The 24,013-nt window shown below is 46.4% G+C and overlaps 2 protein-coding genes across 3 annotated transcripts in view; one reads left to right on the top strand and one right to left on the bottom strand.

Annotated features, from left to right (window-relative positions):
- RSF1 (remodeling and spacing factor 1) overlaps nt 1-7,595 on the bottom strand; it is a 57,912-nt gene extending 50,317 nt beyond the window's left edge. Inside the window, exon 1 of the mRNA XM_063305947.1 lies at nt 7,387-7,595. The gene's annotated coding sequence lies outside the window, so the exon portion shown is untranslated. The remainder of the gene's footprint in view (nt 1-7,386) is intronic.
- A 311-nt stretch (nt 7,596-7,906) lies between these two features.
- AAMDC (adipogenesis associated Mth938 domain containing) lies at nt 7,907-19,825 on the top strand. 2 transcript variants are annotated; one of them, XM_063305961.1, is made up of 4 exons: nt 7,907-8,034; nt 9,786-9,931; nt 16,456-16,565; nt 19,558-19,825. In XM_063305961.1, the coding sequence occupies exons 1-4, from the start codon at nt 8,022-8,024 to the stop codon at nt 19,604-19,606; spliced, it is 318 nt and encodes a 105-aa protein (XP_063162031.1). In that variant the 5' UTR covers nt 7,907-8,021; the 3' UTR covers nt 19,607-19,825. The 2 variants fall into 2 exon arrangements, with proteins under 2 accessions (XP_063162031.1, XP_063162030.1); XM_063305960.1 differs by having other exon boundaries at nt 7,916-8,034; nt 16,456-16,551.
- Nucleotides 19,826-24,013: the final 4,188 nt, after the last annotated feature.

The following is a 24,013-nucleotide window of genomic DNA, read 5'->3' as shown; positions in this document are numbered from 1 at the left end:
AGCTGGGGGTGGCGACGACCGACAGGAAGCACTGGCGTGGGCTGGTCCATGAAGTCACGAAGAGTCGGAAGCGACTGAATGAATAAACAACAACAACACCCAATTCAAATGTATAGAGCCCTTTTTATCACATGGCTTGCAAATCAAACCAGAAGCTGGTATGCTTGAGTTCAGTGCCAACTCTGCCATGAAGCTTGATGGTTGATGTGGGGATAAACATTTCTCATTAAAAATACTTCCCAGGATTTTTATGATGAGAAAATCACATATCCAACCCTTCTCAAGCCTGATGCCTGAGATGGGCTGGGACGGCAGCCCCCAGAATTGCCAACCAGCCAAAAAAACTGTAATGCCTAAAAATGCAAAAATATCAAGAATAACCTACTGTGTTAGTCTGTGGCAGCCAAAAATCAGGAGTCTGGAAGCACCCTTTCAGACATACTTCTCAAAGATACTGTGGCATCTGTTCTTCCCTGGTGAAAGGACTTCAAGTAACTTCAAGTAATCTGGGCTTTTAAAATCTCAAAGGATGTACAGATAGTCCTCACTTATCGACAGTAATTGGGACTGGAATTTCCATCGCTAAGCAGTGCGGTCATAAAGCATCATCTCACGTGACCACGTTGCTTAATGATGGCAATCCTGGCAGTCCCCATTGCCGTTGTTAAGCAAGGACCATGGGCTGTTAAGCGAGGACCTACTTGCAACTTCCTTCCGGCTTCCAACTACCAGTCAGTGGGGAAGCCGGCAGGATGATGCAAGTCCCAGGTGGCTCACAAGCAGGCGGGCGAGCAGCTAAGGGGTGCCTGCTGGGTGGGGAAGGGGGTGTGGGTGGCCGCAGCGGCACACCCAAGCAATTTCAGGCCTACGGGTGGCTGCTGCCAGGCAGGGGAGACTTATGAGAGCAGCTTGTGACTTTCCCTGCCGGCTTCCCCATTGACTTTGCTTGTGGGAAGCCTGCAGGGAAGGTCGCAAAGGGAGATCATGTGACTGCAGGGTGCTGCGTTGTAAGTGCGAGCTGGTTGCCAAGAGCCCAGGTCACGATCACATGATCACAGGGTGGTACAATGGCCGGAGCTTGGAGGACTGTTCACAAGTACGGCTCGTTCAGCACTGCCGCAACTTCAAACAGTGAGTGGTCACTAAGTAAGGACTACCTATTGTTTATCTATTTTAGATTATATTGCAACATCAGTTTTTATGAACTACAGCAATCACATCAGATTCATATGGTTTTATTCACATTTGGCAAATATATGTTACATCTGTCTACTCTACAGACCTATACACATGGATACAGAAAACTCTCTAAAAATCTATAAAATATAAGGTATATTTTGTAATCTATAGCAATTCCAAAGGCGTATTTACATTTTGTAAATATTTACCCAGACGAGTTGTATTTGCCAATAATTTTGAGTACTGTCTACATGTTCTCATCCTTTGCAATGTTACCTAGATTATAAATTTTCTGCCTTCCTCTCATTGTTCTTAAAGAATCAGACACGTGGATTATGTTAAGTAATCATTATTAATTTGCTTTTTGTTACAGAATAAATTATCCATTTGTTAATAATTAAATTTATTTGTTTGTTTTATTTATTTATCAAATTTGTCACCACCCATCTCCTCCCACCAGAGGGACTCAGGGCGGTTTACAACAAAATAATCAAAAACCAATAAATATATAATAAAATTCCAATATAAAATGCACTATAAATCGATTTCGCAAAGCTACCAAATGTAATAAAATCCCGATGGCTGCGGTCTCATTCAGTCCTTGCGTAGGAGGGGCACTTCAAGGCACCAGCCAGCCCCAAGTATGACTGTTCTCCTCCCTGCCCCAAGCCCGGTGGCAGAGCCAGGTCTTCAAATTCCTCCAGAAGGCCAGGAGCGATGGGGCTGATCTCTCCTCCGGGGGCAAGATGTTCCAGAGGGCGGGAGCTGCTGCCGAGAAGGCCCGCCTCCTGGACCCCGCCAGGCGGAATTCCCTTGCAGACGGGGTCCGCAGCACGCCCTCTCTGCACGACCGGGTAGGACAGGCTGATGTAGCGGGGAAGAGGCAGTCCCTCAGGTAGCCTGAATATAAACATCCATTTACAGGTGTTCATCTCACCCAATTCCAAAAGCTCTAAAGAAAAGTCCACATACTATCCTCCACGGACTGAATTAAGTATCACTAATACGCTCTAAATGAAAACAAGTTTAGGTAAGACGCAGCACCTACAGCAGCTAGACCACCCGAGATCACACATTGGTGCGATCCACAACGGCTTGCTTAGCTTTGGTTCAGCCTTCTATTTGAGCTCAACCATTGTAGTTTCTAAACCAAGCATTTTCAACCTGTGTTTCGCAGAACCTTGGGGTTCTGCAAGAATTTGATGGGTTTCTGCAAGAGATTAAAAGCAAAAAGCAAAAAAAAGTGCACTTGAATGCAGCCAACTTTCTGCCACTAGAACTTTGGCTCTGGATCAGGGCATATATATAGAGAGAGAGGGAGAGAGAAAGAGGAAGGAAGAGAGGTATGTATGTATGTAAAAAACTAACAGGTTCCATAGCCTGAAAAACTTTGAAAACCCCATTTAGGAAACAAAGCACTCATGAAATTATTTATGCCAAGCACCACACGGCTGGTCAAGAATAGATTTCAAGAAGGTTTCTTTAATGCAAGTCTGGGGAAAATACAGAACATTGGAAGCTGCTAGAGGAATTTCCCAGCCTTGCTTATAGCGAAGGCGGAGTCTCTTTGGATGCTTTAAAATGCTTTCCCCCAGACTTCTCCCCACCTGGGTTGAATTTCCACTTACGTGATAAGTGATTTGCCCTTTCTCGGTTGTCTCCACTTCTGTTCCTTTCTGAACAGCTGTACAACCCCTAGCAATTTGGAACATTAGACATCTCCTACATCTCAAAACCAAACCTCCAGAAAACCCTTAGAGAAGCACAAATTCCATGGCCTAAAAGTTTGGAAATCCCTGTTCTAAACAGTGATTTACATCATAGTTTGTGCGAACCCAGGCAGACCTGATTTATTCAATGAAACATAGTTCAGAACGTTGTTTCCCAACCCCAGCAGTGTTAAGATGTGTGGACTTCAACTCCCGTGCTGGCTGGGGAATTCTGCAAGTTGAAGTCCACACATCTTAACATTGCCAAGGTTGGGGAACACTGATTTCATTTGTGCAGCGTTCTAAACCAAAGATATAATATATAAAAACTTTTTACTATCCTTTTAATTCTCTCTTTATACTGTGCTAAATGGCTGCAAACTATAATCCAACCACATGTGCATCTTCTCAGAAAAAGTTCAAAGAGAATTTTCCTGTTTCCCCAAAGGATCCTGGATATTAATTTGCATTAGATAGGTCTATCTCTGTTCGTGATATTAGTCTCCAAGATGCTTTAGGAAAAGGACAGGCAACTTGAGACTGCAGATCCACACACGGCCCCAAAAAACTTCTTTTGAGGCTCTGAAGTTTGATCACAATTACCAAAATTTATTACATTGCTTCCTACCATTTGGGATGGGAAACCCAGGAAACCCATATAATTGACTTAATATACGTTCTTAGAGAAAAAGGAAGCTCCCCAATTCTTCATAAGAAACAAGAGTTAAAAACAACAGAAAATGCTGTCGGCTCCTACTTCGCGCCATCGCTGCACCAAATGCATATTTCCAAAAATGTTAACTGTGGCCCTTAACCACCAAAACATTGTCTACCCCTGTCAGGAATGGATGATTAAGCCAACATGTTCTCTATTTGGGTTCCTTGATAAAATAATTTAAAGCAATATGAGACATCTAGTTTTGTCCCCTTACCAAAACGTATATGGTGGCAATAAGATAAAAAACCCTACATAATTATCATAGGAAATAAAAAATGGCACACCACAAAAACATTTCAGTTGTAGAAATCTATGGGATGGTAACCCCTCTTAACACTTAAGGCTACTTTGTATTCTGAGACTTAGCAAGTATGTATCGAAAGCATATCTAATTATATTTAAACAATCTTAACATTTATGTTCCCCTCTTGCAAAGAACATAATACTGTAATAAAGAATGTAGAAGCAATGGGAAGGTATTTGTAATTTCATTGGAAATTACTGTTGTGTGCCAGGCTCCATAGTCAAGCAATTAAAAGACACATTAGGATTTGAATTATTTTGATTGCCCATTTGAAAAGGACAATCAACAAAGAAACTGGCCACTAACAATTTTCAATCCTTTGGAAACTCAGCTCACAAAAACACACCCTCTAGAGACCCTAGGGCCTGGGAAGGGGAGGGAACAGTTTCTGTGAGTTACAGATGGAAGATGAAAGATGGGGAATGGAAGACTTCTTGAGATGTTCTGAGGTTCCTTCAAGATTTAGTTTTGCTACTCTTCCAGACTGCTTTTAAATTAAATGTACCTTTTTCCCTTAGCAAAAACCCAAAGCGGCCATCCTAACAGATAGTACTTTAAGAATAGCTTGTCCCTAGAATTAGGCAAAAAAGGTTTAATGCCCTGTTTTGAGTGTTCTGTATGTCGAACTGGTATTCTACAAGAAAAGGAAGTTTATGAAGGCCTGTGTGGTAAGGTGCCATAAATGCTGCCATGTCTGTATGATGGCAGGAAACATAAGCATGAATGAAAAAACTCCAACAATGCAGAAAACAACAGGTATTTTCTTCTGCCTATCCACAACACTTTTAACCTCAAAATAAATCATTCGGATACATTAGGAAATAAGCAGTAAAGAGTTGTTCAGCCCCAAATATTCATGCAGTTAGAGAAACATAAAAGCAGCCAGTGAACCAAGGAAAAGTTTTAAGGCAGTGTACTTTTTTTTCCTTTTACAAAAATCTCCATCAACTTCAGCTGTCTTTCAAATTTAAAAATTCCCTCGATCTATGTATAAGAAGGATTAAAGGTAGTCCTCGCTTAATGACCACAATTGGGACTGGAATTTTGATTGCTAAGCGATGTGATCATTAAGCAAATCCAACCCTATTCTACGACCATTTTTGCAACAGTCATTAAGCAAATCACTGTGGTTGTTAAGTGAATCAGACGGTTCCCCAATGATTTAGCTTGCTGGAAGCCGGCTGGGAAGGTTAAAAATGGCAATCACATGACCGCGGGATGCTGTGATGGTCGTAAATGTGAACTGCTTGCCAAGCACCTGAATCATGATCATGCAACAGGGGGGACACCACAGCAATGGTCATAAGTGTGAGGACTGGTTGCAAGTCGGTTTTTTTCAGCGCTGTCGTAAGTCTGAACCATCACTAAACAAATGGCCATTAAGCGAGGACTACCTGTAAGTCATAATCAATCTGTCCTCCAAGATATGCTCTTTTGCTTAAGAACAGGTTAAGTGCCTTAGTGATCAGCCTACATATTTATTGTATTTATTATTTATTTACTTGCTGGATTTTTATCCCACTTCTTGCTCAGTAGCTGAAGGCAGTGTACATAATGCTCTGGCCTCCCATTTCTCTTGACAACATAGCCTGGTTTCAGAAAAAAGGACTGGTCCAAAGACACCCAAGGAGCTTCTGTAGGGGAAGGTGGAGAAGAATCTGGATCTCCCCAAGGCCAGTCCAACACCTTCACCACTGTGTCATATTTGACCACAGCCCACTGCTGGGCAACTATACAATTGGCAGCCTGCCAAAAAAAAGTGGAACGTGGATGCTGCCAGACCACATCCAGCTTCAAGCAACTTCCAGAAACAATATGGAAACCCATACATTTCATTAAAACCTCTTTAGTCCCCATCCCTTTTCACCAGTCCTGGGTAGGGGAGTGCAGTGAACCAAGAAGTGCCTGAAGCAGGTAAACCAGTATGCCCATCTATAGATTTGCTAGAACAGGACGAATAGAGGCAAATGTAGTCCAAAACTGGAATGAAAAATGAAGCAACCGAGATGCAGATGCCGCATTTCTTCTGCGAGGCAGACAGAAAGCACAAAGAACAGAACCGCACCAGGGAAAGGAGGAGACAACAACACCCAAATGCCAGCACAAAGAACCAGAGAAGAAAGAAGGCAGCCAGTCTGGAGAGCCTGTCTGTGTCATTGTTTCTCAACCTCAGCAGCTTTAAGATGTGTGGACTTCAACTCCCAGAATCCCCCAGCCAGTACACTGGCTAGGGGATTCTGGGAGTTGAAGTCCACACATCTTAAAGGTGCCGAGGCTGAGAAACACTGGTCTGCGTGATAAAAGCCAGTTAGGGAAGGGCAGGGAGAAGGGAGAGCTGCAGGTCAGGGACTTTTTTGCTGTCAAAAAAGTCAAGATGGCAGCCACAGTTGTGTGATCAAACCTCTACGTGCTTTTTACAAGTGTCACACATAAACAGCCGGAGCTCTGATCGCACCATAGTGGCACCCACTTGACTTTTCAGACCCTACCTTGCACACATCCCTGCTGCAGAGAGAACCACTTCTCCAAAGGGAACTCGGAGAGAACAGCGCAAAAGGAAGAACTTCCAGGATGCGGCTGAGGATGGAGCAACATCTCCTCTCTAATCCATCTTTTAGAAATCTCGGCTTCGAAAGAGAAAGCATCCCAACCTTTCCTCCACTGGGTTAAGGTGCCGGCCTAGAAACCAGGAGACGGTGAGTTCTAGGCCTCCTTTAGGCACGAAAGCCAGCTGGGTGACTTTGGGATGGTCACTCTCTCTCAGCCCAACCCACCTCGCAGGGTTGTTGTTGTGGAGAAAAGAAGAGGCAGGAGGATTGGTTATGAGTACTGCCTTGAGTCACACACACACACACACTCACACACACACACACACTTATCAAAAAGGCACGATAAAAATCAAAGACAATAACAACGCAGCAGGGAGACGCCAGACTACCAGGTAGATCGGACCCCCCAAGGCAAAGGATCCTTGCTGGTCAGAGAAAAGAGGAATCCTGTACCCATGTTCCCCTACATGTCCATCATCCCCTCCTCCTTCCTCCCCCCCGGCTGATTCTTCCAATTCAGCTGGAAGCGGCCGGGGGGCAGGAGGGAACCACCTCTGGCTGCTTCCCCCCAGCTTTGCCCCGGCTGCCTGGGGCGACCCGGGTCAGCGTCTCGTGCAAACGCAGCGCCCGCGGGGAGCCCGGCCGGGGCGAGGGCACCGCCCGCCCACTCCACGCCAGGCTGTGCGGCGAAGCCCCCGAGGGAGGGGACAAAAGGGCCCGCCGCGGCCAAGAGGGAGCGGCTCTCCGTCCGCGTTGCGAGAGGCAGGCCCGCCCGGGCCACGGGAAGCGGAGGCGGCGTCCTGGAGGAAAGTGAAGCGGGGCGGCGGGCCCGGCGGCGGAAGGCCTCCGCCTGCTCCCGGCGCGGAGAAGCCACCTCGCCCCGAGGCCGGGGGAGCGGCGCCCCGCGGGCAGCCGGGCTGGGCTTACCCTGCTCGCCGGGCTCCTGCGGCGGCTGCAAGACGCGCTCCAGCTCCGGGAAGGGCAGCTCGGGCAGGTCGAGGAGGGCGCCGTACCTCTCCAGGAAGGAGCAGACGACGGCGAAGTTGGGCCACGAGCCCGGGCAGGACGAGCCCCCCGACGGCGGGGCGGCAGGGAAAGGCGGGGAGGGGGGGGGAGCCGCCGCCGCCGCCGCCGCCGCCGCCATCTTGGAGCCTGAGAGGATGGATGGATGGAGGAGGAGAGGCGGGCCGGGCGGGCGGGCGAGGGAGGAAGGCAGGGGGCGCTGTGGCGGGAAGCGGCCCTCGGCGCCATTCTCCCGTCAGGCCCCGCGAGAGGAGGCGATGAGAGGCCGCGCGGAAGGGCAGGAGCGCTGGGAAAGAGCGGCCCGGACGGCCTGCCCCATTCTCGTTGGTCTCCCTCGGTCTGATTGACACAGGAACCAAAACGACGCTGCGCACGGGGGGGAGTGGAAAGGGGCGGGGAGAGAACGCCGCCCGAGCCAATCCCGCCAGCGGCGACTGGGACTGGGGCGCAATCATAATAGAAGGGACGAGGGAGGCTGCTGTCAATCCTCCTCCCTCCCCACAAAAGGGGGCGCGGCCGAAAGCGGTCCGCGGGGGCCGATGTCGTGCAAAGGTTTGTTAGTGGGCGCGGCCCGTGTTTGTAACGTCGCCTTTGGCCAATGAGGGGCGTGAGGGGGCGTGTCCTCCAGGAGAAAGAGACGGAGGAGGAGGAGCGAGAAGTCGGCGTTCGGGACAGGTGAGCGGGACGCGTGCAGGGACTACAAGTCCCATCACTCCCTACCTTGGCTGCGGTGGGAGCTGTAGTCTGGCCCCTCTCGGGAGGGGCCGCCTCCTCGGGGGGAAAGAGGGGGTTGTCGGCTGCCCTGCGAGTAATTCTCCGGATTAAGGAATAAGAATTAAATTCAACGTGGGGAGTTGCAGCCCGACGCACGCGGGGAACTCTCAGGTTGTGGGAATTCGTATCTTTACTTATATATTATAACATATGCTGCATTAAGGAACGTGGGGGGTGTATGGCTGCATTCACACGACGCGTGTCAGCTGGAGCTGCACGAAGTCCTTTTTCTGGGTTCACACAACCCACTGAATCACGCACGAGCTGGGGAGGCCCAGTTCTGACAAAATGTGAATGCAGGAAAGTGGTAACTGAGATTAACACTAACCAGGTTTTGCACGTTGTGTGAACAGAGCCGTTCAGTCCTAACATGATTTGGTTGAGCCAGTGGTGTAATCTCAGTCCGTGTGAACGTAGAGCAGGGGCGTGCAACTAGAACCCCCCTTTAAACAGCCCCTTTCAGAGGCACCCCCAACTCCGAACCTGTCACTTGGAGCCCCACATGCTAAACCCAAACTGGTTTAACCAAACACAATTGTTGTGTCTACTTCGCACACAGCATCTCCTGTGAGCAATCCTGTCTCGTTGAATTGACTTATCCAAACCAGCTTCAAACGGCTGCTATGTTTTTGTTCACAGCACAAAAAAAATTGTGTTTTTTTTAAACTGTCTTGTTCTATTCGTACGCATCTTTATCGTGGCAGAGGATTTTGGAGTCTGCAGGATCAAAGGCTTTTATCAAAGTGAAGAACGCAGCATTGCGCTGTCACAAGGCAAGCAACCCCAGGCCCTCGAAAGAGGCCCACCCAGTCCCTTCTTCTCATGCTTGAAAGTCAGTGTTCAGAGTCTTAACGCTGTCTGCTCTCAGTTTGGCATTTCAAAGCTACTTCTCCAAGTCTAATTTGGCATGTCAGAAAGGACTCCCTGCTCTTAACCCACTTGTCGGCTACACTCAGGATGGGCTACCTGGCGTTACCTGATCTCTACGTAATGGTCAGCAGGTGTCCCTTACGGAGTTCCAGCAAGAACCAGCTATCCGTGTACTCGATAGTATAAGATCTGGCTACATACCTCTGACAATTCCCCATAAGGATGGAACCAGGCACAAACTACCTCCAGGTGGCCAAGATAACATAGTTAAAATGGAAACTTAGCTTGTCCATCTTTTACCTGGCCGGGCTAAGTTTGTCATGCTAAAACAGCCTTCTTGTAAGATCCTTTAGACAAGAGCACAAAAATGCCACTTTTGAGCCAATGAGTGTGCTGCCGCTGTTACTGTTTTTGGCTGCTGCAATGCAGTGATGTGGTGGGATCACAGTTTTCAGCCATTCCCCCAAAAAAAGTTTTTTAAGTGTCTGAAACTTACTGGAGGCTTCCTGTACCCAGTTTACTTAAATTTCCCACTGGAGAGTCATTCTGTGAGTTGAAGCCATCTTAAAGTTGCCAAGGTTGAGAAACACTGCTCTGGGTGGTTGATTGGAAGGTGATTTCTCATCCTTTTGCCTCTTGTTCTTCTCTTTCCCTTTCAGACATCTGCCTGGCTATGTCTTCTCCTGAAATTGCCTCCCTCTCGTGGGGGCGGATGACTGTGAAGGGCTGCCCCACAACCTACAAAGACTGTAAAGTGTGGCCCGGTGGCAGCCGAACGTGGGACTGGAGAGAAACAGGCACGGAGGTAGGTATCTTGGCCCGCCCCGGGGGAATTTCCTCTTGTGTGTTAGGCATTTTTTAATTTGACTGCTTTTGACATGTTTATTGTTTTTATATTTTTTGCTGTTTGCCACCCAAAGCCACTTGTGAGACAGGCAGCCATATCAATTTGATAAATAAATTCCTTTGGGGATCTCCTATGGCATCAGGCACTTCCATTTTCCATAGCTCAGAAGGGGAGTGCGCCAGAGAGAATCCCAGCTTGTCCAGTAAAAAAAGGGGGGAATTGGGAATGGTTCCTCTTGGGCCAAGATCCCGAATGATCACTGCTGTCAAGCAGGCTAGAAATTTTGACCTGCAATGATGTGGATTCCTCTACAGGGTTGCTTCTCTGGACTGGTACAATTTAATTGGGATTACAGGTAGTCCTCACGTAACAACCACAGTTGGTACTGGGGTTTTGGTTGCCAAGTGAAGCAGTCATTAAGGGAATCTGACCCGATTTTATGACCTTTTTGTGGTGGTCATTAAGCAAATCACTGTGGTCATTAAGCAAACCACATGTTCATTAAGCAAATCACACAGTTCCCCATTGATTTTGCTTGCCAGAAGCCAGCCGGGAAGGTTGAAAATGGCAATCACAGGACTCTGCGATGGTCATAAATGCGAACCAGGCACCAAGCACCCAAATCGCAATCAGATGACCATGGGGGCGCTATGACAGTCGTAAGTGTGAGGACTGGTCGCAAGTTGGTTCTTTCAGCACCATCGTAAGTCCAAACCATCACTAAACAAATGGTTGTTAAGTGAGAACTACCTGTAGCCTCTTGTCCCCTGCCAATCCAGTCAAATGGCAGATGAATACCTGGAGGTGCTTACCCTGTCTGGTAGGTTTGCACCACACAGTTCACCTGGTTCCTGGGTTTGTGCTCTCCGTCGGATCACAAGAAAGGTAAACAAAGGTAACGCTAACTAAACTTAGCACATGGTCTGAATGCAACCTTCAGTTGTCTGTTTGCTTAAATTTTTACACATGGTACAGACCGTAACATCATTCAGTTACTAGGAGCATGAAATATACTGCATCAGTAGTTTGGAAGGTGTATATCTTCCCTTTAACTTGTTGCACCTATGCATAACTCTCAGGTAAAGATGTCCTTGAGCTGGGCTTGTTTCCTGGTAATTTTATAGGCCTGTCCATGGAATTTCCATGGCAGAAATATGGAAGCGGTTTCCCCTTGTCTTCTTCAGGGATGTTTTTGGACTTCCCAGTCTAACCTGCAGCCCTAGGATTTCTTGGTGGTCTCCTGTCCAAGGACTAACCAGCTTAGCTCTTTGAGATCAGCCAACACTAGCTAGATGCTGCCACCTGGCTGGAAAAGAAGTCAGAACTCCCTCAAGTTAAATTTGGCTCATGGTGGCTACCTGGGCATTATTATTATTATGGTAGATTTTTATTCTGGCAAATACACCTAATACTCCTGCCTCCCATTTTTCCCACAACAGAAACCCTGTGAGTTGAAGTAGTTTTCTTTAGCAAAGATCTGGAAGTGTTTTGCAATTGCCTTTGGATTTTTTTTTTTTTAACTCTGCACTCTCGCTTCTATCCGGGAGCTTCTTGGTGGCCTCCCATCCAAGGCCAACTACGCCAACCCTGCTTATCTTTTTGAGATCAGCCAAGGTGCATTTCCACCAAAGCTGGAGAGATGGCCCTCATCTCAAACATGCCAGCCTTAATCCAAATGGCGATCCGGTTGAAGTGCAACCTTGGGGCTTCCTTCTTATGCAGCCTTTTTGGAAATTATTTCTTGCAGTCTTTTCATTTGCAGTCTTGTTCCACGCTGCACCCTTTTTTAACCAAATGACCGAGGCGCCCCCTGTTCCTTACACACCAGCTATTTCTGGTTATTTTGCACAAACACATAAAACTCCTCCCAGTTGTACACCTTGCTACTTCATTGAGTGTCTAAAACTCTAATTGTTAAAAATCTGCCCTGGAAAGATCTGTTGGTCCTGGGTGAAAACTGCCTTTTGGGCTGTTCTTCATCATTGACAAGGAGGGAGTGGTTTGAGGTTGCTTCTCATGAACAGTACTGACCTATTTGAATTAAAAGAAATAATTTTCCAGAGTTCCCCCCCCCCCCGCCTTCCTGGTCCCAACATCCCTTCCTTTCAGCAGAACAAAACAAAACAGATGCTTTTCTTGTGCTCCCCTTTGTCCAAACATCAGGAATAGCTTTGGGATTTATTATATTTAAATTACCTTTTCTTCTTCCCCATTGCTTTTTGGGACAAGCGCAGTGAAAGGATGCATGCTACGAATGGGGAACGAAACTACAACTGCCACACTTTAAAATATCCAAGCTAATTTTTTTGGCCTGGAAGGTTCAGGCCTGCTCCAGAGGGGCGGGGGGAAATGTATCTTGCAGGATTGCACTGCTGAAACTTGGCAGCAAACAGCTGTCAGGGTGGGGGAACTCCCCCAAATAAAGACAAAAATAGAGATGGAATGCCTCTGTGGCTTAACATGCCTATATCATATTTTTTTTCTTGATTTAAACACGCACATTTGTGAAATTAGAAAACCTGGGGGGGGGGGGAGACTTGCAGCATTAAAAAAAAAACCTACTAAAACCCATGAGTAAGTTTTATGCCCAGTCTCAAGTCCTAAAGGAAGTGGTTTCATATGGGTCCTGCTTCAGAAAAGGAGAGAATCAGCTGTCAGCGTCAAACATAGCAATTGGCAGGACCAGCAGAACATGCCGCAAGACATCTTGTAGGGAAGAGGCACATCATTGCCTTAAATATTCACCCAGATCCTGAAAGCAGCTTGCAAGGTTCGGGCCAAAACTGTGAATCTTGCCTCCTGGAGGAGGATCAAGGCCATGCCCCTGCAGGTTGGACACGATGTACGGTATGTCTCAAAAAGGCTCTCCAACTGTGGCCGTACGGCATCGGGCGTCCCGGAGAAGCCGCAATAGCATCCTGTGTGTCACAACAACATTGTGCAATGGACATAATTTGCATCCTTTGCATGATGATACCGTGACATGCAGGATGTCAGTTTCTCATCCCCCCCCCCCACCACAGAGGCTTATAAACTTGGATACTTACAGGCTAACCCAAACTGTGTCCATACCTGTGAATTTTCTCTCTCTTCTCCCCCCACCCCACCCCACCCCCTCCAATGCTTTGCGAAGAGGCACTAGACCTCAATGTTTCTGATCCCTTCCCTTTGCTTCCAGAGCCCTATCGCAACCTGACTATTGAAATTGCAGTAAACTACAATTGCATTTTTTTTTCATGGAATTGCAACGGAGTCACCGTTAAAGCAGGCCAGTTTTTAGATGCAGGCAAAAATGTTTTCCTTGCGCGTTGCCCAGACAGAGGTGGCGTCTTTATCAGAACAGTCACTGCCCCCCACGCCACTTGGATAAAATTAAATCTTTGCGCTTTGCAGGGGCAGCCAAAAAAAGAATGGGATTTTGATTCCCATGGGCATGGCTGCCATCTTGACTTTTTTGACCCTCCCCCCAAACACCTCTGGCACTCGCTTCATCAGAAGATGCCACATTTAGTATATACTAAGAGAAATTTGAACTCTCGCAAGGCTCCCTAATGCAAGGCAGATGCTTGGCTACTTTGGCGGCTCTTCAATTCCAGGCTACGTTTGCATGGCACATTGAAATGCCAGCTGGCCCAGCCCACTTCAGCCCCTTTGGGCCATGTCAGCCCAGCCACCTGTGGTGCGTTTGCAGTTCCACATACTGTGCAAACTCACAGAACTTAATCAGTCATCTCTCCATGGGGAAGCACAAGCACAATGCCCACATTCTCATTGGCGGACTGGCAGAGGATCCATGGATTCCCCGTGCCCTTTCTATGGCCAAAACCTGACATTGCAGCATTGGCAAGATAAACGTATGGCCCCGTTCACTCAATGGATTGAAGACCTGGTTACACGCACCACCTAAGAGCGGATTGCCAAAGACATAGGCTTTGTCTGGAGAAGTGCAATGAAATATGGGACTCGTTCATACAAAATACAGTAGGAGAGAAAAGGAAAGATAGTTATATAAAAGTCTTAGAAATTAATATATATGTACTTGAATAATATTTATATTAGATAATATACATAGAATTGTAACTGTCAGTTGTTATATTGATATACTTTTTTCTGTTGCATTTTTTTCACTTATGTGTAGTTTTTTTTCCTTTTATATGTATTTGCATTATAATTATCTTTGTGTTTTGTTTCTTTTTCCTTTTCTGTTATTAAAAGCAGTAAAAAATAAATATTAAAAAAAAATTGGACTGTCAGTTTTGAGAGGTGGGCCCTCAGATCCCAAGCTGCAGAGCATCAGATTGTGGGAGTTTTTGTTGTCTTAATTTGTGACCTGTTTCACCTGTCTTCCAGGTGTTCAAGACAGTGTACGTTTTTCTGGGATTGCGTAATCCCAGGAATAAACCCTGAAGTCGTTATAGACCGGAGTTACGCCGCACTCCAAAGCCCCTTTGGGAGATTGAAGCCAAAGTGTTTGCACAGCCTGAGTCTGCATAGGGGTTCCTCCAATTTTATTCCTCACAACAACAGCCCTGTGAGGGAGGTTGGGCTGAGAGGTCTGTGCATCTCCTTGGTCCAACTCCAACATTCTAACCACTATATCCGACTGCCCTGGTTCTTTTAGGCTGTGGGAGGATTTTAAAAGCTTGTTAAAAATAGACAGGAGGTCTACTGGGAACAGCTGCATGCTGCATACACAGCCCGTCTGGGCAGGAAGCCTGCAGTACTTTATTATGCAAATTAGTTACAAATTGCAATCAGAGTGCAGAAGGGAAGCAAACAAACAGGCTAAAAAAAGTCACATCTGCCTCAACAAGCTGTCATTTACCAGAAGAGGTTAATTTGATCAGCGGAAAGCCGTGCCAGAAAAGTACATACGCTCTTTTGGTTCAAGGAATCGGATTCTGCAAAAAAGGGTTTGGGAATAGGGTTAAGCAGAGAAAGCTGCCTCAGGTGTCCACGGGGTATGTGTGTGTCAAAAAGCGAAGATGGTGGGTTTGCATTTTTTTTTTCATGCATACACACACGTACTGTGAATGCCTCTGAAAATTGCCTGTAAGAATTGAAAACACTAATGCAGCTAAGCGCACAGACATTAACGGTGCCCACTGGAATTCAAAAGGAACTGGAATATTAACATTGGCAGAATATTAGCCGAACCTTGAAGCCCAGGGCTAGCAACATAGCCGGTGTGGCCACCACTCTTGTGAAACTGGCAGGCAGCAAATGAAAACATCAGCCAGGAGCATCATCTTTTGCTGATGTTTTCATTTGCTGTACTGTATGTTCGTGTTCTTTGAAAATATAGGTAGTCCTCACTTAACAACCACAATTGGGGCTGGAATTTCAGTTGCTAAACAAAGAGGTTAAGTAAATCTGACCCAATTTTACGACCTTTTTTAAGGTGGTTGTTAAGCAAATCACAGGTTAAACAAACCAGGTGGTTATTAAGCAAATCACGTGGTTCCCCATTGATTTTGCTTGCCAGAAGCCGGCTGGGAAGGTCAAATATGGCAATCACTGACCACAGATGCTGCGATGGTCATAAATACGAACTGGTTGCCAAGTCTCCAAATTGTGACTCTGGGGATGCTGCGATGGTCATAAGTGTGAGTACCGGTTGTAAGTTGTTTTTTTCAGCACCATTGTAAGTCCAAACCATCACTAAATGAATGGTTGTTAAGCGAGGACTACCTGTAATAAGGATGAGTAGATCCAACTCTGAGCTTTGTGGCTTGGAAGAGTGTCCACCGGCCTAGAAAAAATCGGAAGAGTAACCCAGAGTGGTGGGACATACCTGGGGGTGGGGGGGGGGATGGGAGGAAGTAACCTCACCAGTTTGCCCTTTTTCTGAAGTGGGAGTTTTGCACCTGGGACGTACCTCCCCTGACAGCCCATGGCAGCCTTTGGGGAGAATGTTCGCAATAAAGTCTTGAAGTTTGAGGCACACTCACCCAAGGAGAGGTTTTGGCAGCCTCTGCTATGGAGCAGGGGGGAAACCTGAGCAGGTTTAGCTGCAGGGGGAGGAAAGAGCCAGTTGAGTCTAGTGGTGAAGGCGCTGGGCTAGAATCCAGGAGATGGTGAGTTCTAGTCCTGCCTTAGGCATGAAAGCCGGCTTTGGGCCAGTCCTGCTCTCTCAGCCCAACTCATCTCACAGGGTGGTGGTTGTGGGGAAAATAGGAAGAGGAAGGAGTATTAGGTATGTTCCCTTGAGTTATTTATAAAAATAATAAAGGTGTGAATTATCTACCTACCTATCATCTGTCTATCATCTATCATAAAAAGAGGCTCTGGGGACTTGCATGCATCTGCAACAGCAAAACAAACCAGGGGGTTGCTAATGCCAGGCAGCTCAAAGCCAGTCCTTGAAGAGTGCCAATTCTCAATAGCCCCCCCCCCCAATTCTGGTGAATTTCATACCGTTTGTGTGGCACAGCAAAAGCATCTGCCGCTAACCTTTTGCCCACTTCTCACTCCCAACACAGCATGTTCCTGGTGTTCAGCCTGCAGATGTGGAAGAAGTTCTTCAAAAGGGTGTCAGAACATTAGTGATAGGCCGTGGCATGAGCGAGGCCCTGCAGGTAGGTTCTGCCAGGTGAGCTGAACCATGAGCTATTTAAAGAGCAGGGATCCGGTTGCATACTTGGGCAGCAAAAGGAGAACACAATGCTTATTCACCAAAGCTTTATTTAGATCAGTTGGCTGGGGGATTCTGGGAGTTGAAGGCCACACACCTTAAACTTGCCCAGTTTGAACAACAGTTTTAGATGGGGGGAGAAAGTCCAGAAAGGAATGACAGAGGGAATAATGGCTCTCTCTGTTACCTGTGGCCACCTGGGAGAACCTGAGGGAGGTTGGGCCCAGCATTTTGTCCCCGGGTGAGGCATTGCAATGGAATTCTTTGAGTCAAAAGTGAGAATGGACATTTCCAAAATACTGCAAAACAAGAACAGCTGGACATTCCTTTTGTATCTTCTAAATATGAAAATGTAGCTATATCTATATCAATGTTGCTCAACCTTGGCAACTTTTAAGACATGTGGACAAAGAATTCTGGGAGTTGAAGTCCACACATCTTAAACTTGCCAAGGTTGAGAAACTCTGATCTACATGATGGGTGGGTGGGTGGATCTCCCCACAAGTCGTGAGACAGGATCAGAGGCACCAGGGAGGCCCTGCCTTCAATGTACTCCTTGATAAATGAGGACTACTATACATGTATCCAAACATTCTGGAACCTAACCCCTTTTTCCATTGCAATAAACCTAACTCATGAGAACCTGGTTTTTTTGGCTGCAAGCTGCCATTGATGACCTTTGTGAATTGACTAAAGACTTCTCTGTGGTGGTGCGACGCCTTTGGAACTCTGCAGTCCGAGAGATTGGATTCATTCCATCTGCGTTCAAACGCTGGACAAGTATTTGCTATTCCAGTCTGTATTGCAACCTGGGGAGTGGTAAAATCTTGGAATCGTGGAATGTAAGATTTGAGAGTGCTTAGTGGTCATTTAGCCTAATGTCCTGGTCAACACAGGAAGCCACTAAAGGAGGGGTCTCAATTTGGGGGGTGGGATTGTGGAGCCTGTTCATTAAAAATAAATAAATCCCAGGACCCCTAATCAAGAGGCTCAGCTCTTAGTCTCTTGCAGAACCTCATCAAGTTCTCATGGAAGCCTAGGGTTCTGCAGAACAGAGTTTGAAAAACCCCACACTAAATTATCTCTGACAGGCAGCCATCCAGCCCCTTTGAAACCTCCAGCCAGGGGGCAGATCTCCTTTTATTTTCAACCCATTCGCCCTTGTCCTACTCTTGGTTTTGGTAGGGATTGGGTCTGCCTCTTACCTGATTTTTTAAAAATCCATTCAATTGTGTCTGATTCTCAGAGACTGCCTAGACAAGTCCCTGCAGTTTTCTTGGCAAGGATTTTCGGAAGTGGATTGCCATTGCCTCCTTCCTAGGGCTGGGAGAGAGTGACTGGCCCAAGGTCACCCAGCTGGCTTCGTGCCTAAGGCGGGACTCAAACTCAGAGTCTTCCGCTTTCTAGCTCGGTGCCTTAACCACTACGCCAAACTGGCTCTCCCTTATCTGATAGCCTTTTAGATACTTGTCAACTGCTATCCCGTCTCCTAGTCATCTTTTTTGCAAGCTAGAAATGCCCAGCAACTTTTAATTGTTCCTGATAAGGCTGGGTTTCCAGAATCCCAGTAGTTCTCCTCTGAATCTGCTTTAGCTTCTCCATATCCCTTTGAAAGCACAGCGCTACCTGGATTCAGAATTCCACATACAATGGGGCTATTATCTCCTGCAATCTGGACACGCTGCTTCTGTTAACGCAGCCCAAGATTGCATTGGCAATTTTAGCTGATCAAAAAATACAGTAAGCTCACTTGTATGCCCACACAAGCACATAAACTACTTGGAATACATTCCGAGATGTGCTTATGGCCAATCACTGGGATGGATCAGTGCAATGTAGACTAGCCTCCTTGTGGTGCGCCTGGACATCATGACTTGTCACGGCTAAATAGTCTACACATCTGGCTGCTGGACCTCAAGGATTTCCCAGCAAGAAAAAGCAGCATGAACACCAAACTGCTATGCCATACGATAAAAAAAAAAAAACTGGGATGGATTTCAGAGGCGATTACAGTAGTTAAATTCATGGAAAAAAGCTCTGTTAAGGCCTATCAGTCCTGAAGATTCCATGGCACTTCTGGTTGGTTGCAGATGTTTCTGGGGACCAGTTGCAGGGAAATGAGGGTGGGAAAGGGTATGTCTCCCATCACCTTGGGAGCATAACAGTGTCATGGTAGGTGGGAATGACCTTGGGAGATGAGAGGAAGAGATGCTGTCTAGGGAACAATCACATAAAAGTTGGGGGAGCCCACAGCTGCATAATGGGAGGAGAAAGAAACTTAGGAAGGACCCACCCTAGTTTCTCGGGCTGTAAAGGAGACGGCGAGAGATTTGTACTTTCAGACTTGCAAAATTCTGTTAATGTAGCCTTACGATAAAGTAGAATTAGCCCATCTGGTTGTGTTTCCTGTCTGGACTACCAGGGAAGGCTGACACAGAGGCATCTGATTAGCCGGTGGGAGAAAAATTGCTGGCCTAAGTTAGACATTCATGTAGAGTTAGGGTTGCATTGAGCTGGCCTTGAAGGAGGAATCCAGTGATCATTCTGTAAATAATCAACTTAGCATGAATAGAGAGGAGGGGGTGAGGAAAAAAATCAAGACTGCCCCACCTCTTTTCTCTTTAGCATTAGAGGGGAGAGAGAGAATCTCTGTCTGGCTTCCAAGACTCATGTCAGCCCATCAAGGTAGACCAGGTCAGGAAACAAACTCTATTGTTACAGGGTATAACAACAGAATTTTGAAACTCTGACACTTGGCCTGATCCAGGAGGCTTATTTTTATGTTCTTACACCCTGTTGCTCTGGGACTCTCCCTTTTATCAATGGTTAATCTTTTTGAGGCTCTGATGTAGAGGCAAAAGAGGGTTAATATTATTTTAATAGATAAAATGGCTTCTCTGTCAAAAGGGCTTTGCTGATGCCACGGACTTTCTTTTCTTTCTTTTCCAAGGTGCCGTCGGCAACAGTGGAGTATCTTAAGAAGCATGGGATTGACGTGATGGTCCTGCAAACTGAGAAGGCAGTGAAAGAGTATAACATCTTGGCTTCCAAGGGAGCCAAAGTCGGCGGCGTCTTCCACTCTACCTGCTAGAGGGCTAATAAAAGACCCACCTCTGTCTTCCACCTGTTCCTTTGAGTGAATAAAAAGGAGCATTTCTCTGCTGTGCCAACTTTTGAACCCTTTCCACACAGGAATAAAGCAATTTGCAAAGATGAAAGCCTCCCCCATTATTTAATGTTACTAATCCAGTATTATTGGATTGTGTTCAAGTGCAAAGAGGGAAACCATAGGGAAGGTGGTCAAGAACTATTTTCCATGACCACAGAAACTAGGAGCTAAATAAGTTGCAGCTCCCTAGATTTTGCTGAAATGTTAGGAAAAACTTCCTGATGTTAAGGCCACCACAATAGTGGAATAGCCTACCTACAGAAATGGGTTCGCCATCTCTGGAGGACTTTAAGAGGCTGGACTTGAGGATGCTTTAATGGATTCTCCTGCAAGTTTTAGAAGGTGGGACTGGATGATCCCTGTGGTCCCTTCCAGCTCTACAATTCTATGATTCTGTAAGGAAATCAGAGATTCCAAAGTGGGATTCAGGCTGCTTGCATATTTGAAGCCCCTCCTTTGAATTCTTGTGAGCTGAATCAAGACAAGCGGAAGTCCCAGTTCTTGCACCCACTTCTCCCCCAATGTCAGCCTTCCCAGGTACACCAGACAGGAAACGTGCCCAGATGAGCTAATTCTACTTTACTGTAAGGCTTCATTAACAGAATCTTGCAAGTCCAAAAGTACAATTCTCCCACCGTCTCCTTTACAGCCTGAGAAACTAGGGCGGGTCCCTTCTGAGCCTCTTTCTCCACCCATTATGCAGCTGTGGGCTATATCTGACTGTTCCCTTCGCAACATCTCTTTGCCCCATCTTTCAAGGTCTTTCTCACATCCCATTACACCCAAACTCCAAAATACTAATTTGGTGAATGAGAAGATGGAAGTTGGCATTTACTGACCAGATTGCAGTCTCCCTGGAATGCCATCTTGGAGTAAACAACACAGCAAGAGGTTCCCACTAGGGATTCCGTGACCTGCGGACATCCTGATTCCAGAAAAGATGCTCTGCTGGCATTTGGGGAGCGGGGATGCCTGTTCCTCCCATGCCCACCTTCTCTGTTCCTGAAGCCCTGACAGTACCCAAATGCGAACAATGTCTAGATTTAAGAGAACCCTCCCCCATCCCAAAAGAAAATTGGCTGAAAGGGAAATACGGTCTGTTTTCTTAGTGAATCTATAGTAGACTCCCATTTTAGTAATAATTAAATGTGGGAAGCAGCCTATGGAAGTGGGGAAGGCATTTCATCCAGTTTGCTGGGGAATCGTGTCTTGTTTGAAAACCGTCCCTTGTTGAGGCTTACAGATCTGTTTTGGAATCTTCCCGCCTGTTACGTAAACTAAAATCATTCAGAACACGGGCACTGATTCCCATCGATAGCCATGGGGATTATTGGCTCTTAGCCTTGATGGTAGTGGGGCTGCCCCTGAAGGCCATCTGCTGGGAGTCTCATGGGCTTCCTTGCGCAGTTGCTTAGCCATTGGGAAAACAGACTGCTGGAGCACAGCTTATGTTCTTAAACCTTCTACCTCTGTGACCTGCTTCAAGCAGGTTTCATCTATGCCATCCCACAGCATTCATGCCTTTCCACAAATACACGGCACAGGGTGCAAGAAGTCTTCTCTCTTCCGCATCAACCAGACCACGCCTGGAATATTGCACCCAATTCTGGGCACTGCATTTTAGGAAGGACATTGACAAACTGGATCGTGTCCAGAGGAGAGCAATCAAGATAGAAAAGGCCGGGAAGAAAAGGCTTAAGAGGGAGAGATGGAAATATTGGGGTATGTTCAGCCAGCAGAAGACTGCAGGGGGACATGATGGCTGTCTTTGAGTGGCTGAAGACAGGGCAGAATTGTTCAGCCCAGGCAATTTCATGGTAACAGGACACCTCCACTTGATCATTCACAGGGACTGAAATAAAACAGTCAAAATAGAATTTACAGAACAACTTTGGTTAAGCTTTCAGGAGGAGAGAGAGAGAGATTATGTCATGCCCCTGTGCACAAGGTTTTTACAAGACGTCTTGTAAAATCAAGACAGTCAAGAAGATCCTGTCAATGTAGCTTTACAATAAAGTGGATTAAGCTCATCTGGTTGTTATTCCTATCTGGTTTAGCCAACAAGGCTGACATCACTCTTGCAAACCTCCAAGGTCCTTTCCAACCTTATTATCGTATTATCCCCTTTATGTCATCATAATGGTTTTTTTAAAAAAGACAACTTATCTGAGCATTCTTTGTAGACAGGGGTCTTTTGGTCAAGACTCTCCGGCCTGCCATCGTCATTTATGTATTAAGCGCTGGAAATCCCTGCCAGCATGGAATAATCTAAGAGAGACAATGTTTTTTAAAAAAGGGGTGGGTGGGAAGGAATGGGGTAGGAAGGGGAAAGCAATAAAGTGAGGCCCTGATTCTAACAATGACCAGCTTAAATAGCAGTCAATTAGGGAGGGGAAACATCAGATGGTTGGTGGTCTTCAGCTGAGCGGGTGAAGAAACCCCCATCACCTGCTGCCCCCTGTAGATGGGATTTTGAACCTTGATATTCCGTCAGCTTCCCACTAGATCTTTCTTGTGTACGAGAATCTTAAAAATGCTGAGGGGTACCACAAGGCATGGCTCTCTCCTAAGAGCTGACAAGCCTCTTGAAGCCGTCAGGCCAAACATACCAAGTTGGGCGACTTTGTTCCAACTGCAACCAGCAGCATGAGAGACCATCACTGTACCAGACAATACCAGAGGCGTTCTGGCACGTGTCACTGAGAGCAGAGCTACTTCTGAGTCCCAGGCTGAGGAAGTTGGTGCCATCCTCTGCCAAGCTGCTTAAGACCATGTGGTGGGGCACCAATAGAGGCACAGAAGAAATCTTACCCAAAGAATCAGGAGCTGCACCCGAGTCTTTGGCCTCCTCCGTGGGAAATGAGAGGAACTGCCACAGGACATCCACTGGCCTGTTGACTCCATTTCAAATGGAATTAAGACTCGCACCTGCTCTCTTAGAGTTCCAGAACCTGCTTAAGATGAAACTCTTCTCTAGAGCATTTGGAGACTTGTTAACTGGTGCTATTTTTAAAGTTCAATTTAACCGTTGTGTTCCACTTTTGTCTTGTATTTTGCTTGTCTTTTTAATTAATTAATAATTCCATATTGTTTACCATTTCAATTTTAATTGTTTACTGTGGACATTTTAACTGGCTGTAAGTTGCACTGGGCTGCAGCAAACTAGTACAACCTATCTACTAAATATGTTTAAACTTCCACCCTATACCTTCCTTCCTTCCTTCCTTCTTTCCTTCCTTCCTTCCCTCCCTCGCTCCCTCCCTCCATCTACATGCAAACAGAGTGAGTGAGTGAGTGAGTGAATGAATGAGTATCTGGCTATCACCTACAGGTAGTCCTCACTTAACAACCATTCATTCAGTGATGGTTCGGACTTACAATGGTGCTGGAAAAACTGATTTATGACTTGTCCTCACAACTGTCGCAACACCCTGCGGTCACATGATCACAATTGGGGCGCTTGGCAACCGGTTCACAGCATCCGGCAACGGATTGTCACAGCATCCGTTGCTCACATGATTGCTATTTTCGATCTTCCCAGCCAGCTTCTGGCAAGCAAAATCAATGGGGAACTGTGTGATTCGCTTAACAACCACTTGGTTTGCTTAACACACGCAGTGATTCACTTAATGACCACCGCAAAAAGGTCATAAAATCGGGTCAGATTCACTTAATGACCTCTTCGCTGAGCAATTGAAATTCCAGTCCCGATTGTGGTCGTTAAGTGAGGACTACCTGTACATTGCACCCCAAAGCATTTCTTTGCTAGCATCCAGAATGTATAAGCAGATCCACATGCTAATGTTTGGTGGGAAGGAGCACATTCCCAACTCTTTGTATTTCAAGGTTTTGAAATCACAGCCTGCAGAACCTCAGCGCATCAACACCATGCTATGGCTTTCCAGATGTTTTTCCATTCTTTTTGTAATTCTGGTGCAGACTGCAAAAAGAGAGGCTCAGGCAGGATGCATTTGGCTTGCTCAATCACACAACTTGTTTCTAAGAAAGGCCTTTTCTCAAATTCAATTTAAGGCTGTTATGGAAGGACAGCAGAAATAGCAGCTCTTTGAGGAAAAACATTAACAAACCAGGCCTTTCCTTCCTATGGACCACCAAGTCAGTGGCTCAGAGCTGTAAGATCATAGTCCAGCTGCAACTAAGGAGATGCAAAGCACAAAAGAAATTGAGCAGCAGGGAGGTTTCAGCTACACTGTAGGAGTGGCAGCCTGCTCTGAAG

The sequence above is a fragment of the Candoia aspera genome, chromosome 5 (assembly GCF_035149785.1).
Source record: "Candoia aspera isolate rCanAsp1 chromosome 5, rCanAsp1.hap2, whole genome shotgun sequence".
Lineage (NCBI taxonomy): Eukaryota > Metazoa > Chordata > Lepidosauria > Squamata > Boidae > Candoia > Candoia aspera.
The sequence above is the reverse complement of the archived record's forward strand: the minus strand, read 5'-3'. Positions and strand labels throughout refer to the sequence as shown.